The sequence below is a fragment of the Zea mays genome, chromosome 3, assembly GCF_902167145.1.
Source record: "Zea mays cultivar B73 chromosome 3, Zm-B73-REFERENCE-NAM-5.0, whole genome shotgun sequence".
Lineage (NCBI taxonomy): Eukaryota > Viridiplantae > Streptophyta > Magnoliopsida > Poales > Poaceae > Zea > Zea mays.
The window spans coordinates 228,953,807-228,970,128 of record NC_050098.1 but is presented as its reverse complement, the minus strand read 5'-3'; the positions used below and the strand labels follow the sequence as shown (position 1 = coordinate 228,970,128).

Genomic DNA, 16,322 nt, shown 5'->3' with positions numbered 1-16,322 from the left:
TGAAGAAGGCTCTGAAGGAGTAACACCGGTATGTGGTATGCGTTTATGATATTACATCAGTTGAGCTACCATTTCCATCGTGTGGTGCCGTTCAGATGGGCAGAGAGGTAGTTGCATGCAGTTGTAATTTTCTCTTGCCACTCACGTGACTGTTGAGATCGATGTAATTGTAAGAACTTCTCAAGTGCCACAAGTTGCTACAAGTCAGTCAGTGTGACCGTTAGGCTTCAATAGTGGCCATGTCTGCTGGAGGGGATATGTAGTCACTTCACTTCTTCAGACTAGCTCTAGCAGATCGTGCATATGGCTAGACTGGCTCCAGCAGGTCGTATATATGGTCGTGTAAAATACTGTTTTACACTACAGCCTCGAGCAGAGACAATTTCAGTCATTGTCAAACAATAAATTTAGTTTTGATCTTCTGGATGCATGGGTTTAGGGTTTTATGTAGTAGATCGTTTTTCACATATCTTCACGTGAATTTGGCTCCAATTGTCGTTGTCAGCATGAGCTACGCTTGCAATCTATTCCCTCCGTTCTTTTTTATTTGTTGACCATGTATTTTATGCATGGCGTGCTCACAACAATCATGTACATTATGCATAAATGAAGACATAATATATTTACAACATATTTTATTGATCAGCTCCACATCATGCATACAAATACACTAGCGGTACAATCTCTGGCTCCCAAAGCTCCCTTCACAAATACTGGTGCAACCTGCAGTACGTAGGAATACGTACGTCTACGGTACACGCATGCAAGCATCATGCCCTCGCTCACTTGCCGGGGACGAAGTTGGTGGCGTAAGCCCAGGCGTTGTTGTTGACGGGGTCGGTGAGGTGGTCGGCGAGGTTCTCGATGGGGCCCTTGCCGGTGACGATAGCCTGCACGAAGAAGCCGAACATGGAGAACATGGCGAGGCGGCCGTTCTTGATCTCCTTCACCTTGAGCTCGGCGAACGCCTCCGGGTCGTCGGCGAGCCCGAGCGGGTCGAAGCTGCCGCCAGGGTACAGCGGGTCGACCACCTCCCCGAGCGGGCCGCCGGCGACGCGGTACCCCTCGACGGCGCCCATGAGCACCACCTGGCACGCCCAGATAGCCAGGATGCTCTGCGCGTGGACAAGGCTCGGGTTGCCGAGGTAGTCGAGCCCGCCCTCGCTGAAGATCTGGGAGCCCGCCTTGAACCACACCGCCTCGCCGAACTTGACGCCGTTGCGGGCGAGCAGCTCCGGGAACACGCACCCGAGCGCGCCGAGCATGGCCCAGCGGCAGTGGATCACCTCCAGCTCGCGGTTCTTGGCGAAGGTCTCCGGGTCCGCCGACAGCCCCGCGGTGTCCCACCCGTAGTCGCCGGGGAACTCGCCGGTCAGGTAGCTCGGAGGTGAGCCGGACAGCGGGCCCAGGTACAGGACGCGGTCGGCACCGTACCAGGGGCTGCCGGAGGCCGCCGGCTTGGGCTTGGCGGCGGTCTTGCGCATGGTGATGCGGCCCTCGCCGAAGACGTCCCTCGTGCCAGCCGCCGGCTTGCCGACGAGCGCGCGGGAGGTGATAGCCATGGTGGCGGCAGCCATGTCGATCAGATCGTAGCTCCTTCTGATGCTCTGTGTTGTGTATGCAGTATGCGTGTGATGGCTGTGTCATAACAGAACACAGCAGCTGCCTTTTATACAGTTGGGTTTGGATAGCAGGTCATCTTTTCCTGAACTGCGATTGGCTGGTTGGTCTCGCCGGGGTGGCTTGGCGTCTGACGTGGCTCCTCGTGGGCCCCAATGGCCTATCACACAAGAATCCTGGGGTGTGCCACATAGCATAGGAATGGGCGTAGCTAATCAGGAGCTGCCACTTGCCATCGTGGGAAAAAATGGATGAGATAGGATGGGCTTTGTTGCCCCGCGCTTCTTGCTATTTGTCAAATGCATAATCAATGAAGTCTTTTGTGTTGATTCATCGAAATGGATCATGTGTATCTTTCTGGTTCAACCACCAGACGCATGAACTGGATACAAGATGGGTCGCATGGGAACATACACACATCTTGTATACTGTTTTGCATCTCCGTTAAAAAAAAATATGCACAAAAGCTATGTATCATTGCATTTAATCTTGTTTGGTGGACATGTAAATAGAGAGATTCATGGGATGAACCCCCTCAATTGAATATCGAGAGGATTCATCCGCCATTGATCGCCTCCACCTGCCCACCAAACTAGCCCTTAAGCCCATTTATTTTCTTTTATTTTAAGGAATTGGAATCTAACTAATAGAATAGTCTATTTTTTTTAGAATATGATATTTTACAACTTTTCAAAGTTTATATATAAGTGTATCTTAAATTTATGAGGTGAAAGATAAAAATTAATTCTATAAATTTGCATACTACTTTTACAATGTACAACTTATAGCACACTCTTCTATTTGCTTCTCTATATCATAATTGTAATGTATAACTATCTCTCTCATATAATTATAATTTAGGATAACATATTTACATATACAAATATATTAACTTAGTTGGTTTATGTCTAAATTATGATTATTGGGATGCAATTCAATTTCAACGAAACAAACGGTGCTATATTTTTTCTCACATGAGCAAAAATAGCATGCCACTTGTCAACTCAAGAACCAAAAGAGAAACATATCTAGACTGTTTGGGTTTCTTCCAATGAGTGTGTTGATTGTGCGTAATCTATGAACGTGGAGTGTTGTCCTTCCTGTAGAATTGCAATTTTTAGGAGTTTTTTTTTTTGAAGAAAAAGGCAAATCTAAACACAATCCTTTGCCATTATGGACTGTTGGAGCTGGGCCATTGAGCAGTTGACGAATGAGAGCTACAAAGGCGAACTACCGTACAAGCTGTTTGGCCTACTTCAACCCGTCAATCACATGTGTGAACTCTAGCGAGACCGTTGAGATGATGGGCCTCACCGCGGGATTTGCGAGCTCCCTCCACATTACAGATAGCAATGGAGCCCCGTGTCCAATTCTCCGTGCGGATTTTTTCTATTATAGGATGTTGATAGAGAAGTTTTTTCGCACAAGGATATAAATAAAGAAAATTCATCCCTAAACGAGTATAGAGACAGGAAGCAATCCTCGTCTCCGTTTTCCGCGGAGACCTGTTAAACCTGTACGTAACGATGTTTTCGTATACTAATTAATGATAAAAATAATTAATTAATTTGTCAAGAGATTAATCATTGTATAAATATGTTTATTTTAATATACACATAATTATTTCTTACATCTAACAATATTTATAAGTGAAAATGTTTTGCATTAATAATTATGGATGTATGTTTTAATTATAATTTAAATGGCGACGAAAAAAAATGTCTTTCGCAAGCGTTTGTGAGGGTCTATAATTTTTTTTTGCCGCGGGGATAGTCTGAGTGTCATCCCTGCTCCACATCTAACTATCTAAGGCTGTCCGCACAGGTGGACTCAATGGCTTACGCCACCAGACATTGCGTTACTCTAACCCAGAATTTTGCTGCAGCCGTACCGTATGCTACTCCGCACACTATTTTAGTGTAGGCAGGTCCGAACGACAACTATCTATCGCTTGGTCCACCTAGGGACGGCAGCAACAGATAAACTATCCGTGGATAGTGTTTCTGAACATCTATATCCGCGACTTATATTCGATGTCCGAACCCGTACCCATTACCTGCTACGAATAAAAACAATATCCACATCCGTTACCCGATATCCGCGGATATATCCGTTTGCCCACTATACATACAACATATTTAAATCCAGCAAATTCAAATATGATAACATATTTGTCCAGCAAATTTAAATATGATAAAAACATACAACCATACAGAATTTGTCCAGCAAATCAAATCTGATATATGTATTAAGGCATACAACGAGCAATATAAAATTGTCTAGCAAAATCAAATCTGAATTGTTCAAATTCATAAAATTACAAACATACAAGTGGTCCGTGAAGTGGTTCCAAACTCCGGTGACCCCACATGTCAGGTTACTTTAACGGATATTCGGATATTCAGGTATGGATAATGATTTTTCGTACCTGTTTTAAAAATATCCACGGATATCAAATGCTACCCGTATCCGTATCCATGGGTACAGGCTCCTACCCAAAACCGTGCCCAACAGGTTTTTTATCCGCGGGTACGCAGATAAATCACATTCATTATCATCTCTAGTCCACACCGATAAGGAAATATAGTGAAAAAGAAATAGTAAAATATATGGTTGTTGGTATAGCGTTGAGATATAGAGTAAATATGGCTGCAGATGATTGTGATATAGAGTAAATAATTTTGCTGGCAAGGACTAAATATTCCTTTAGAGTAAAAATTTAGAGTAATATAAATGAGGATAGTCTAAAGAACTGATTCACTTCTAACTTTTTCAGTGAAATGAACCAGCTCCGTAAACTCCAGATCTTCCAATAAACTTGAATCTACCTGTTAGATTCTACAATCTACAGATCACTTAAATTAGTGCTCTAAAAAAATCATGGATATATATAATTGGTAATAATTATACATCATGTCATTAATAAGTGGAAAATAAGGTTGCGTTGTCTTTCTTTTTGTCCTTCGTCCTTTTCTCTCTCCATCTCGCTCGTCCATCTCGTCCATGGCCGCCATCGGTGGCTTGTCGCGCTTGGCCGTCCGAAATACCAGCGACTGTGCAGGATCCGATCGTGCTAGCTACGGAACAAAGTGGCATGTTATCCAAGGTGAAAGGCTACGGATCTAGTTGTATTAAAGGAAAGAATATTTTTTTATAATAGATTAAAACTTTTTTTAGTTCACTATAACTCAACCTGCACATGGTGGTAGGGATACTACCTGGTAACATAATCAACAAACTAACATAGGGCATTATACCACACGGGATGTAGGGTACTGCGTTATCCAGCCGAACATATATAAATCGTTATCTTGTATTCACCATGGAACTTTGCTTATACCGAAACCCACTAATTCTTACTCTAGGTAACCCTACAATAGACTTATTTGTCATCAGGTACCGACAAATTAATGGCGCGCTAGGTAGTAATATTTATCAAAAAATAATCAAAAGCTCAATGGACCTCGTCACGTTTCTATGACAGACAACCTCGACATGCTACATGGACCTCTCATTAGGATTACGACAATTCGAGCTTCTCTAATTTCTTATCAGGCCACATCGAACGTTATCATCGAGAATTTTGATAAATTTTGAATCTCTAGCCTGAAATATGACGGAATCGACACAAGGGACCTAACAATTCAGGAGTGGAACTTTAGGGATATTCTTCTTCAACATCTGCAAACTCTTTTGTCTCAGCAAAGGTTTATTGGAAACAAAGAGGGAAAATTAAATGGGCAACTCTTGGTGGCGTGGGAACCAAATTTTTTCATGCAAATGCCACAATGAGACACCGTCAAAACATGATTGCCTCCTTAGAAAACAATGCAGACGTTGAAGTCTTCAGTCATGAATACAAAGCAAATGTATTATATGAATCCTATAAAGAAAGACTAGGGACTTCACAGCCATCATCCATGCTTTTTGACCTGCATTCTCTTCTTCAACCACAGTAAAATCTACACTTACTAGAAGACCCTTTCTCAGCTGATAAAATTGACTCAATCATTAAGGATCACCCTTCCAATAAATCCCCTAGACCCGACGTGTTCAACATTGATTTTATGAAAAAATGTTGGTCCACCATTGCACCAGACTTCTATGACCTATGCAAAGGGTTCCATGAAGGTACAATATGCATGCAAAGTATAAATGGCTCCTTTATAACACTCATGTGTAAAGTATAAATGGCTCCATGAAGGTACAATATGCATCCAAAAAAAGATGGCCCAATGCAAGTTTGAGATTATAGACCAATCTTGCTGCTGAACTCATGTGTAAAGTTGTTAACCAAGCTTCTAGCCAACCGGTTACAGAAAACTATTACCAAGCTCATCCACAAAAATCAATATGAGTTTATCAAAGAAAGAGCCATTCAAAACTATTTAGCCTGGTCTTTTGAATATTTATTCCTTTGCAAGCAATCTAAGAAAGAAATGGTAATACTGAAGTTTGATTTTGAAAGGCATTTGACATCTTGCAACACAAAGGGTTTGAGTCTAAATGGATACATTGGATTAAGATGACCATGAGCTCAGGAACCTCAGCTGTCCTTCTTAACGGTGTCCCTAGCAAATCATTCCATTGTAAGAGAGGGGTAAGGCAAGATGATCCTTTGTCACCATTGCTCTTTGTGCTAGCAGCAGATATCCTCCAAGAAGTTGTCAACAAGCCAAGAGACATGGGCTTGCTTCGCTTACCACTCGAGAAATGTGGACATGATTTCCCCATTATACATTATATAGATGACACCACAATGATTATGGAAGCTTGTCCTAAACATCTCTTCTTCCTAAAGGCAATCCTAAATACCTTTGCAGAGTCTATGGGGGCTTAGAGTCAACTATCATAAGTCAAACATGTACCCAATCAATGTATCAGATCAGAAAATAGAAATTCTAGCAAACACCTTTCAGTGCCAAGTAGGGAGCATGCCCTTCACATACCTAGGCATACCCATGGCATTATCTAAACCCAAACCGAAAGCATTCCTACCTTTGATAGAGAGGGTTGAACGTAGGTCGTCATCGACTTTTCACTTCCTATCACAAGCTGCCATACTTCAAATGGTGAATGCAGTTTTCTCCTCGTTGTCTATACATGTGCACCCTCAAACTCCCCAGCTCAGTGGTCAAACAAGTGGATAAATATAGAAGGCACTCAAGACACTGCATATGGAGAGGAGCGGACATCAACGCCAAGAAACCACCGGAAGCAGCTTGGGGATTAGCACGCAAACCAAAAATACATGGTGGCTTGGGGGTTCTCAACATAGCAACTCAGAACAATGCTCTGCTTATGTTTTTTTCACAAATTCTTCAATAGACTTGACATACCCTGTGTTAACATTGTTTGGGATAATCATTATAAAGATGGCACAAGATAAGAAAGTTGGGTCATTCTTGTTGAAAGATATTCTCAAGAACTTAAAAACTTACAAAGAAATTGCACGGATAAGCATTGGAGGTGAGCGATCCATCAAGCTTTGGCATGATCGATGTAATAATAAAATACACTCAGTTGCATACCCATAATTGCTATCTTATGCCATCAATAAGGATATCACCTTGAGTTGGGCGAGGATGATGGAACAACATGAAGAAATGTTTCATACACCCATGTCCTCGGTAGCATTTCAACAATATCAACTACTCATCACCTCATTTTAAGATCAACACGAAAACGAACAATATGACAAATGGACATATATTTAGGAGGCTCAGAAATATTCGTCATAGAAATCATACAAGCATATGGCAGGTGAGGACCCCGTCCACCCGGTGTATAGCTAGATATGGAAATCAAAATGGCAGCCCAAGCATAAGGTGTTCTTCTGGCTACTCCTAAAAGACAGACTGAATACCATAGCATTACTCAGGAAAAGAAACATGACTCTGTATTCCTACACCCACAATAATTGCATATTACAGAAGGAAGAAACTAACTCTCATCTTTTTTTGAAATTAACTCCACCCAAAGATGTTGGTAGCTGATTGGAATTGAAGCCCCGAACACCTCAAAGCCATCATAACCATGTCTTGGTGTATCTGGAAATGTTGAAACAACTGGATCTTCAAAAACTTTCAACCCATGGTGATAGCTTGCAAGGACATGTTTGTAAAGGAGATGGCACTTACATGCTATAGAATTAAGCCTACACTGGCAGAGCAGATAAAACAGTGGATGCAACACTTGTAAAATCATATGATACCTTTGTAATTAGTGTATGTATAGTTTCCTATTGATCAATAAAAAGTGTAGGGCAAACCCTACAATATTTTACTTCAAAAAAAAACATGCTCAAGTCTTACTCAAACATGAACAAGTTTCCTAATTTAGCTTCCAAGCCATCGGATAAGACAGTTGAAGTCTATTTAGCCTCCCTTTTGGACTCAAGAGTACAACTTCAATCTACCATAAAGTGGTTACAAGACTTATCCTATCCACTCTTGCACTAGAGGAGGGAAATGAGAAAGAAGTCCCACTCACAAACACTCAACAAGGCCTAGTACTTACCTTCACATCACAAGGGAAGATTATCCATTAGCTAAGAGTTCACCTACTCAAGAACACCTCTACTTCTTTTAGTGTAGTCTCTTCCATGGATTAATTTACATACCAAGCCAAAGTCACTATCTTAGCTATCTTGACCATCAAGCCCTACACTCCCAATAGCATGGGCAGTTACGATCATAGCCACTAGATCCTTGTTTGGGAAAGTGACATCAACCCTAAGGATGAAGTAAGAAGACGATGACATATCCAATGACCATCAAAGTGTAGTTGGAGAGATAAAACCGGAGAAAGCTATTCAGACACTCAAGAACATGCAACACACACAATCACGCATTCACACTAGACTTCATCGTGAAGCACTCGACCGATGCTTAGCTAAAGAACAACACCACGAAGAGGCTAGATGACAACTTAATAACCACCTAGGTGGCTCCACATCATGTAATCTTGAGTTTGATTTCTAGAAGTCATATGACATGGAATTTTATATGACTCATAAGGCTAATGTTATGTTCATAGAAAGTTACATTGGGAGCCAAATATACCCCATAATACAAGCTTCTGAAATTTATACTGGAATCTGTAGCTCTGACGCTTCATAGCCATGATATGCTCCATCCTATGCAACATCGACATGAACACATCAGAACAAACAACCAAGCCTAGAAACACCAATGAATAATAACCAAAATAGGGGAGGCTTAGTCCACCCTCGAGGTGGTTAGCATCAAAATAGGGGAGGCCTATGCTACCCGTAGACTTGTCATCATCAAGGTGACTTGTGTGAATCAATTCACGCTCGTGAGCTCCATGAATGGTTAAATTCCATGCGTTAAGACAACAATCATGTAGAGTCTTTCAATGTGGCTAGGCATGACATTGACATGAAACAAGCAGATGGCTTTCCATGCTTTTCCAAAAAGGCTAAACTAGATCAAGTACCCAAGGAAATTCAAGCTTGACAACATTAACAAGTATGATAAAAATAAAGACCCAAATCAATGGATGTGTTGTTACTCACTGCCATTAACTTTGCTAGAGGGGATGATGATATCAAGGTAACCTACTTCCCAACATTACTCAAGGCTACTCCAATGACCTAGCTTGGACAACTCAGATCATACTTTATCAACAACTGGCACTGGCCTATGCTTACACAAAAGGTTTGTGGAGAACTTTTAAGGTACATGGGCTCACCTAGCCAATCGCCATGACCTCCAGAAATTAAAGCAAAAAAGATAGAGAAAACATCCATGACTACTACGACCACTTCGACGACATTCGTTGCACATTGATGGACATATCTCATAGATACGCCATCGACTACTTCGGCGATAGACTCGAAGTCAAGTACTTCTACTATGATTTCATCAAAAATCATCCAAGAACTATATGCAAGTTCATAGACATGATATATAGGTAGGTATACATAAAAGAAAGGATATGAAACAAGTACAACAATCAAAACTATTGTGACAATAAAGGCAACGATTAGAAGGACAATTAGGATAACTTGTTAGACAAGAAGAGGGGGGCTAGACAACACTGTCATGAACGTGCAAACACAACTAACCGATTGTTACTGCTACATTCCTGCACTACATCAACCGAGATGACTACCTCAACCAGCGATATGTCTACTTTAGAGTATGACTTATGTTCAATGGTTCTCATTTATGCTTGTCTCCACTATGTTCATAATAAATCTATTGAGTCCACACATGATACTTTATGTTGTCACCAATATATGAATTCAATTTTCTGGATTAAAATACAACTAAAAAAGTCTAATCGAGTAATTGTATAACACACGTAAGATAATTTATTTATGCTATAGGTTTTTACTAGACAAAAAATACAAACTTAGTTTTAAGACACAAATTAGATTGTCTAATTCACCCTTCTCTTAATCATCACTGTATTAGACCACCAATGCTAATACATGTGCGAAAAGTAAAGCAGAAACACCCAACTAAGTTTTTAAAAACATATTTCAACTAACAGGACATACATATGTTTAAGAATCATGTCGTCCTAACTTATGATCCTACTTTTGTAGGAGTAAAGGTCTAAAGGATAAAACAAACTGCATATCGAACTCATGCACATAATTCCTCGCTTTTTCTCTTTTCTATTTCCAGCGAAGTTGTCCCCACCTTTTTCTAGTAGCTAGAGCATGCTTTTGCGACTACTTCCTCTAGTACCAAATTACAACGGTCTCTAAAATATAACTTCGACCAATGTTTTATTAAAATACACTTGAATTCTTAATACATCTATACTTTTGTAAAAGTACACATTTATACTTTTGTAAAAGAACTTTTTAAAATAAATCGTATATATGACTATTAGATTTCAAAATCAAATAATAAAACAGTTATTTGTAGTCAAAGTTTTATAAGCTTGACTTAAACCTTGTCTAAAATAACTTTTAATTTGGAACTAAAGAGAGTAATAGGCAATTAGACGCGTGCCTCAAGCCGCTAGAACTTTGGAGACCCTCAACATTAAACACTGAAAGGGAAATAGGCTTACACCTTTTCCTAATTGATTTTAGTGGTTGAATTGCCCAACACAAATAATTGGACTAACTAGTTTGCTCTAGATTATAAGTTTTACAGGTGCCAAAGATTCACAATTGACCAATAAAATGACCAAGAAAGGGTTCAAACAAAGAGAGCAAAAGACAACCGAAGCGTGCCCTGGTCTGGCGCACCAGACTGTCCGGTGTGCCACCGGACAGTGTCCGGTGTACCAGGGAACTCAGCTCCAAACTCGTCACCTTTGGGAAAATCAGAGGGCGCTCCGCTATAATTCACCGGACTGTCCGGTGACGCACCGGACTATCCGGTGTGCCAGCGGAGCAACGGCTACTTCAGCGCCAACGGTCGACTGCAACCGCATTCAATGCGCTACAGTGCACGCCAGAGTCAGAGCAGCGTCAGAAGGCGCACCGAACAGTCTACAGTTGAAAGTTGCCTAGAGGGGGGTGAATAGGCAAGTTAAAACTTTTTCAACAAAAACTAGAAGCAAACTGGGTAAAACTGAATTGATCTCGAAATTCACCCAGTTAACTTTGGAAATGAGATGTTCTAGTTGATCCACAGGGTTCAAAGTAGTAGATCTGAGAAGGGCACTTCTCAAAATCCACACACCAAAATATATATAAACAAATCTTCCACACAATGGTGAGAGAACGAAGAACACGAATAAGCACAATGAACAAGAATACAAGCGACACAAGATTTATCCCAAGGTTCGGTCACACCACCAAGGTGCCCTACTTCCTCGTTGAGGCGCCCACAAAGAGCCGGGTCTCTTTCAACCCTAATCCTTCCTTTGCCGACCACAAAGGTCAAGCCCACACAATAATCTTTGCTCAAAGAGCGGGTAATACAAACTTTCTTGTGGTCTTCCACAAGATTTGGAGACTCACAAGCGACACCTAGTCGTCTAGGAGCTAGAAGCTCCAAGAGTAATGAATCCACAAAGAACTCGATGTAGTACCAAAGCTCGAATGAAGAAGAGCAAGAAGGATTTAGAGATGAAGCACCAAAATCGCAGCTCTTCAATCTCGCTCAAAGATTTCTCTCTAAAGATTTGAAATGGGAGAGGCAAGAGGTGTGTGTGAGAGAGTGGGAGGTGTTTCTCAGGTTAGAAATGGAGTTTTGTGCGTGCTCTACTGTGGGGAAGAGTGTGAGAGGTGTATATAAAGGTGCCCCCAAAAGCTGGTGGCCGTTGGGGAAATATGACTGAAATTCGGTTGAACCGGTTCTAAAACCGGTTGAACCGGATTCCACCAGTCGGTTTTCGGTTCACTGGCGGACTCAGTCGGAGACTGGACCGGACTCAAATTCGGTTGAACCGGTTTTAAATTCGGTTGAACCGGTTTTCCAAAAATCTGCACACGACTTTTTCTGACAGGACTGACTGGCAGACTGGCAGTGACAGAGGGGAACAGTGCAGAAACCGGTTGAACCGGTTTTTGAACTGTTGCACAGATTTTGAGAAAACCGAAGTGAAACCAGGGTAAAATGGAAGTTTTAGATCAAGGATTTTGAGCTTTAGTACCAACACCAACCTTCTTTTTGGATCCCCCTTGATAGTACGACGATTCCTATACTCAAGTTAAATAAAATATAATTAAGTAAACTCCTTGAGTCATTGGTGTCTCAAGTGTGATTTCGCCATGGTGTTGCTTCATAAGGATCACAAACATCTTTGTCTCACCTTTTGAAGCAAACACAAATCGAGCCTATGACTTGTGCCATTTCACCATATATGAGTTCAAATCATGGCTTCAAGTCACCTTACTGATGCATCAACATGTTGTAACTCTTCATAGCTGATTAGTTCATCGACTTAGTGCAAGTACTCTCTTCTTCACCTTAGCCATGGTACCTCGGTCTACAAGCCGTCGCTTGGCCTTCACCTTCGCTTAGTTCCTCGAAGCCCTTTCCTTGCTATCTTCACCCTATCAAGCCATTCTTGAGTCACATCCTATTGAGCATCCATTGAGAGAATCATTTCTTCAATATTGTGAACCTTGCTTGAATGTCATCTAGATATAACTGCTAAGATCAATCAAGCTCTAGTTTGATTCTCATATATTCATATATGGACTAATAGTAATATGGTCAAGCCAATTCACAATTCCTCATATCTTATTCACTTTGGCTTGACCAATCCTCTTAATCACTTCAACCTTTATTATGATCATATTTATGCATAGTGATTTCTCAGGACTTGTCCATATATTCAAACCAATATAGAGACCATATTATATCCATTTGCATTGTCTCACTGGTTGTTTGACCTTGTGTTGAACCTTGTTCACTGATCATTATACACTATTCAAGTATGTTCATCATACTGAATTCCCTGTTCAACACTTAGCAAACTTGTTAGACCTTTAAATGTGTTGTTATCCAAATCACCAAAACTCACAAAAGGGATGAATGCACTTTCAATCTCCCCCTTTTTGGTGATTGATGACAACACATTTAAAGCTTACATAAGATTTGATAAATAAGATTTTGAATCCTATGATATAGTTTCCTCCCCCTAAATATGCGCATTTCAGAAAATACTAGTTTTGTACTCAAATACCAAAAGCACATATTTGGGTCAAAGTATGGAGATAACTTATATCATACTATTCATAGGGTGTAGTGCGTCATAAAATAAACGTGATGCTCATGACATAGTATGCACTCATCAACTTTCTACATCTCATGTTTTTCTTATGGTTCCCCCTTTTTGTTAATTATTTCTCCCCTTTTCAAAAGTATTCTTACACTTAGTTACATAAGACTAAAGGTAAGCTTTAATGCACAATTTCTCCCCCTTTGTCATAAATCTCCAAAAAAAGATATAAAGAGTTTAAAGGGTAGAAATTATGATTAATCAAGATTTGAACACACTATCATGAAAAGGGTCCTTATATGGCACAAAGGTAATGGAGAAGTGACATAAAGTGATGTAGCTTTGCATTTTACCTTTTCAAGGGGAGTTCCAAACTTGTGTTGGATTTACAATTCATTTGCAAGCTCTTGTTGGTATAGTTGTGACATAGGTCCAAGATATCAACTGAATATTGTCATACTAATTGAAAGATAAATCTTGATACCTGGAGTCTAGATGTCACCTAGCATTTTCTTATCATAACAAGAGGCAACATGAAAATTGCACAAGTATGGATTATACAACTAGTGATCATGTTCGAAAAATATCAATTGAAAACCACCAATTGCTACAATTTGATAGATAATCAGATCACTAATTGCATATTACACTAAGTTCTCCTCAAGTTTTAGTGCACACATATATATGAATTCAATTGATACCTGTTGAGAGTACTTATTTGCAACTTAAAGTACCATTGGCATAAAAGGAGTATCAATTGAACATAATCATGCAACATAAGAAACATGTGCACTATTTAATCAATTAAGTTCTAGACAGGAGAATCTATAAGCTATGCTACTTCAGATATTTGTAATCCAAAAAGATGTGATACATATTACCAAATTTAGATGACGTTGGAGTAGCATATACAAGAGAAACTCATTCTCTTATGAAATGTATAGAAGATACATTTATTAGAGCAAAGAATCTTTGATACCCATCAAAATTTGCAGTGGAAGCAATTGTCTTTGCTTGAAGATTCCTTTCTAATTTGAGACTACACACATAATAGACTTGAAAATGAAGTTAGTCTCAAAGATTCAAATTATAGACCATTCTCCCCCAAAATGTGTGCATACAAGTGATGAATACTTGTTTAGCTTATGCACTTGGACTTGTGAGGCCAGGGGATTAAGTTCTACAATTTGAACCTTGGTACAAATAAAGTATGAAAATATGAAATTGCACCAATTTAAGGAATTACTCATAATCAAACAGTATACTAATAGACATGATATGCAATATTTTAAGCCAAGATTCAAGTGCAACCTTATGATGTGACTTAAGATATTGCATATACATGCATACACTAACTTGTAAGAGCCCAGATACACAAATGTAATACAATAGTTCATGGAGTGACACACCTTTGTTCCATGCCATATGGTCTTCATTATAATCATGAATTTCTATCTTAGCTTTTGATAGGCTTGACATTTCAAAGAGAAACTTATCCTCTTTAAACGATCAAGAGAAACTCATTCTCTTCAAAGAACTACACAAATTCACTAAAAGAAAATGTTAGTCTTTAAGGACACAAGATATAGAATGAGCTCCCCCTAAATGTATGCATCAAGTACTCGAATTACTTGTAACATGCACTTGATTCAATTAAGATTCTTAGAGGAGTTCATCATATATCTTGGTCAAGGCATAATATATTTGAAACTATTGAATTTATGCTAGAGAACACATATCGTTCCCCAATAGAACTAATCCATGGGGTGACATGTGGTAAATATTTGATCATTTCCTTGGAACCACTCATCCTCATTTGATGTTCTCCAAGGTGTGAGACTACAAAACATGAACTTGAAGAAATCATTAGCCTCACAAGATATAGGCTAAACTCTTCCTCAATTTGTGCATGCAAGAGTACACAAAGTACACTTATGCACATTAACAATACGAGGTTAAAGGAGATGTTTGCACTATATCTTGGTTTAACATAACATGCTTTACATAGAAGATGAAAATTAAACCAATTAAAAGTTTAAGAACTAAAAGTATATCAATTGAAATCTTGGAGGGTAAAGCATGCTAATATGAACCTCAACCTCATAATGAAGGATATCATATAAATATGTCACTACATCTTCATTATTTGGTTGACAAAAAAATATAACTCCCTTCTTGATTCACTGTGATCTCTTTTCTCTTTGTAGTTTCATCCAACCAAGTGATCTTGAACTTCATTCATTTTTTGTAGATTTTGAATCCATCTTGAAAGCTCTTGGAAGGACCTCGTTGTAACACTTAGAAAAGAGAGCATTAAAAACACAAGAGAGGGTTTCACAAATGATGATCCTTATATGTGGATGGCAAATGAATCATCATTATTGAAACCCAAAAGCATAGACTAAATTCCTTTAAATTAGTGCACACATATAGTTGATGTCAAAGTTATATGCACTATTGAACATTTTATATTGCAAGGAATTTAACCTATACTATGGTACATCCCACTAAGGATAGAATACTAAAACAACTGAAGGAGAGGAAGTTTTCATACCTTGGCCTCTTATCAACTCCATCTTACTTTAGTTGAATAGTATCCTTTAAGCTTGTGATTTATCCAATTTAATAATAAGCACCATCTCTTAACATAGATTTTCTATGGATAAACTCAACACAAGAGATGGCATTAGTAGCACAAGCACTAGTTTCTTATTTTGCAACCCTTTATATGTGGAAGGCAAGTGTGTTGCTAAAATAAAGAAACCTCATAATATGGACTAAATTTCCCTTGAGCCCTTATGCACAATATATTTTGAATGACATGGATAATATGCATGGTTGTTCAATGAAGTCTAAAGGGCTGACTTAATGCATATTATGGTGAGTGTCTAATATGGAATAATAAAATCCAAATTAACTAGATAGAAAATACGTCACATAATTTTGGATTGTTGACCATATGATAATATTCATTCATCTTCCAATTAGACCTTTATTTCATAATCAACAACTGATGTGTATCCTCAAGTGCTTCTTCT

The 16,322-nt window shown here is 39.4% G+C and overlaps 1 protein-coding gene across 1 annotated transcript; it reads right to left on the bottom strand.

The window, feature by feature from the left end:
* Positions 1-620: 620 nt before the first annotated feature.
* Positions 621-1,634, bottom strand: LOC103651575 (chlorophyll a-b binding protein of LHCII type 1). Its single transcript, NM_001397177.1, has one exon. It carries the CDS (start codon positions 1,575-1,577, stop codon positions 783-785), a length of 795 nt encoding a protein of 264 aa, NP_001384106.1. The 5' UTR covers positions 1,578-1,634; the 3' UTR covers positions 621-782.
* Positions 1,635-16,322: the final 14,688 nt, after the last annotated feature.

Excerpts from the sequence above, each read along its gene's own strand:
- LOC103651575 (NM_001397177.1), bottom strand. The coding sequence starts at position 1,577 with ATGGCTGCCGCCACCATGGCTATCACCTCCCGCGCGCTCGTCGGCAAG.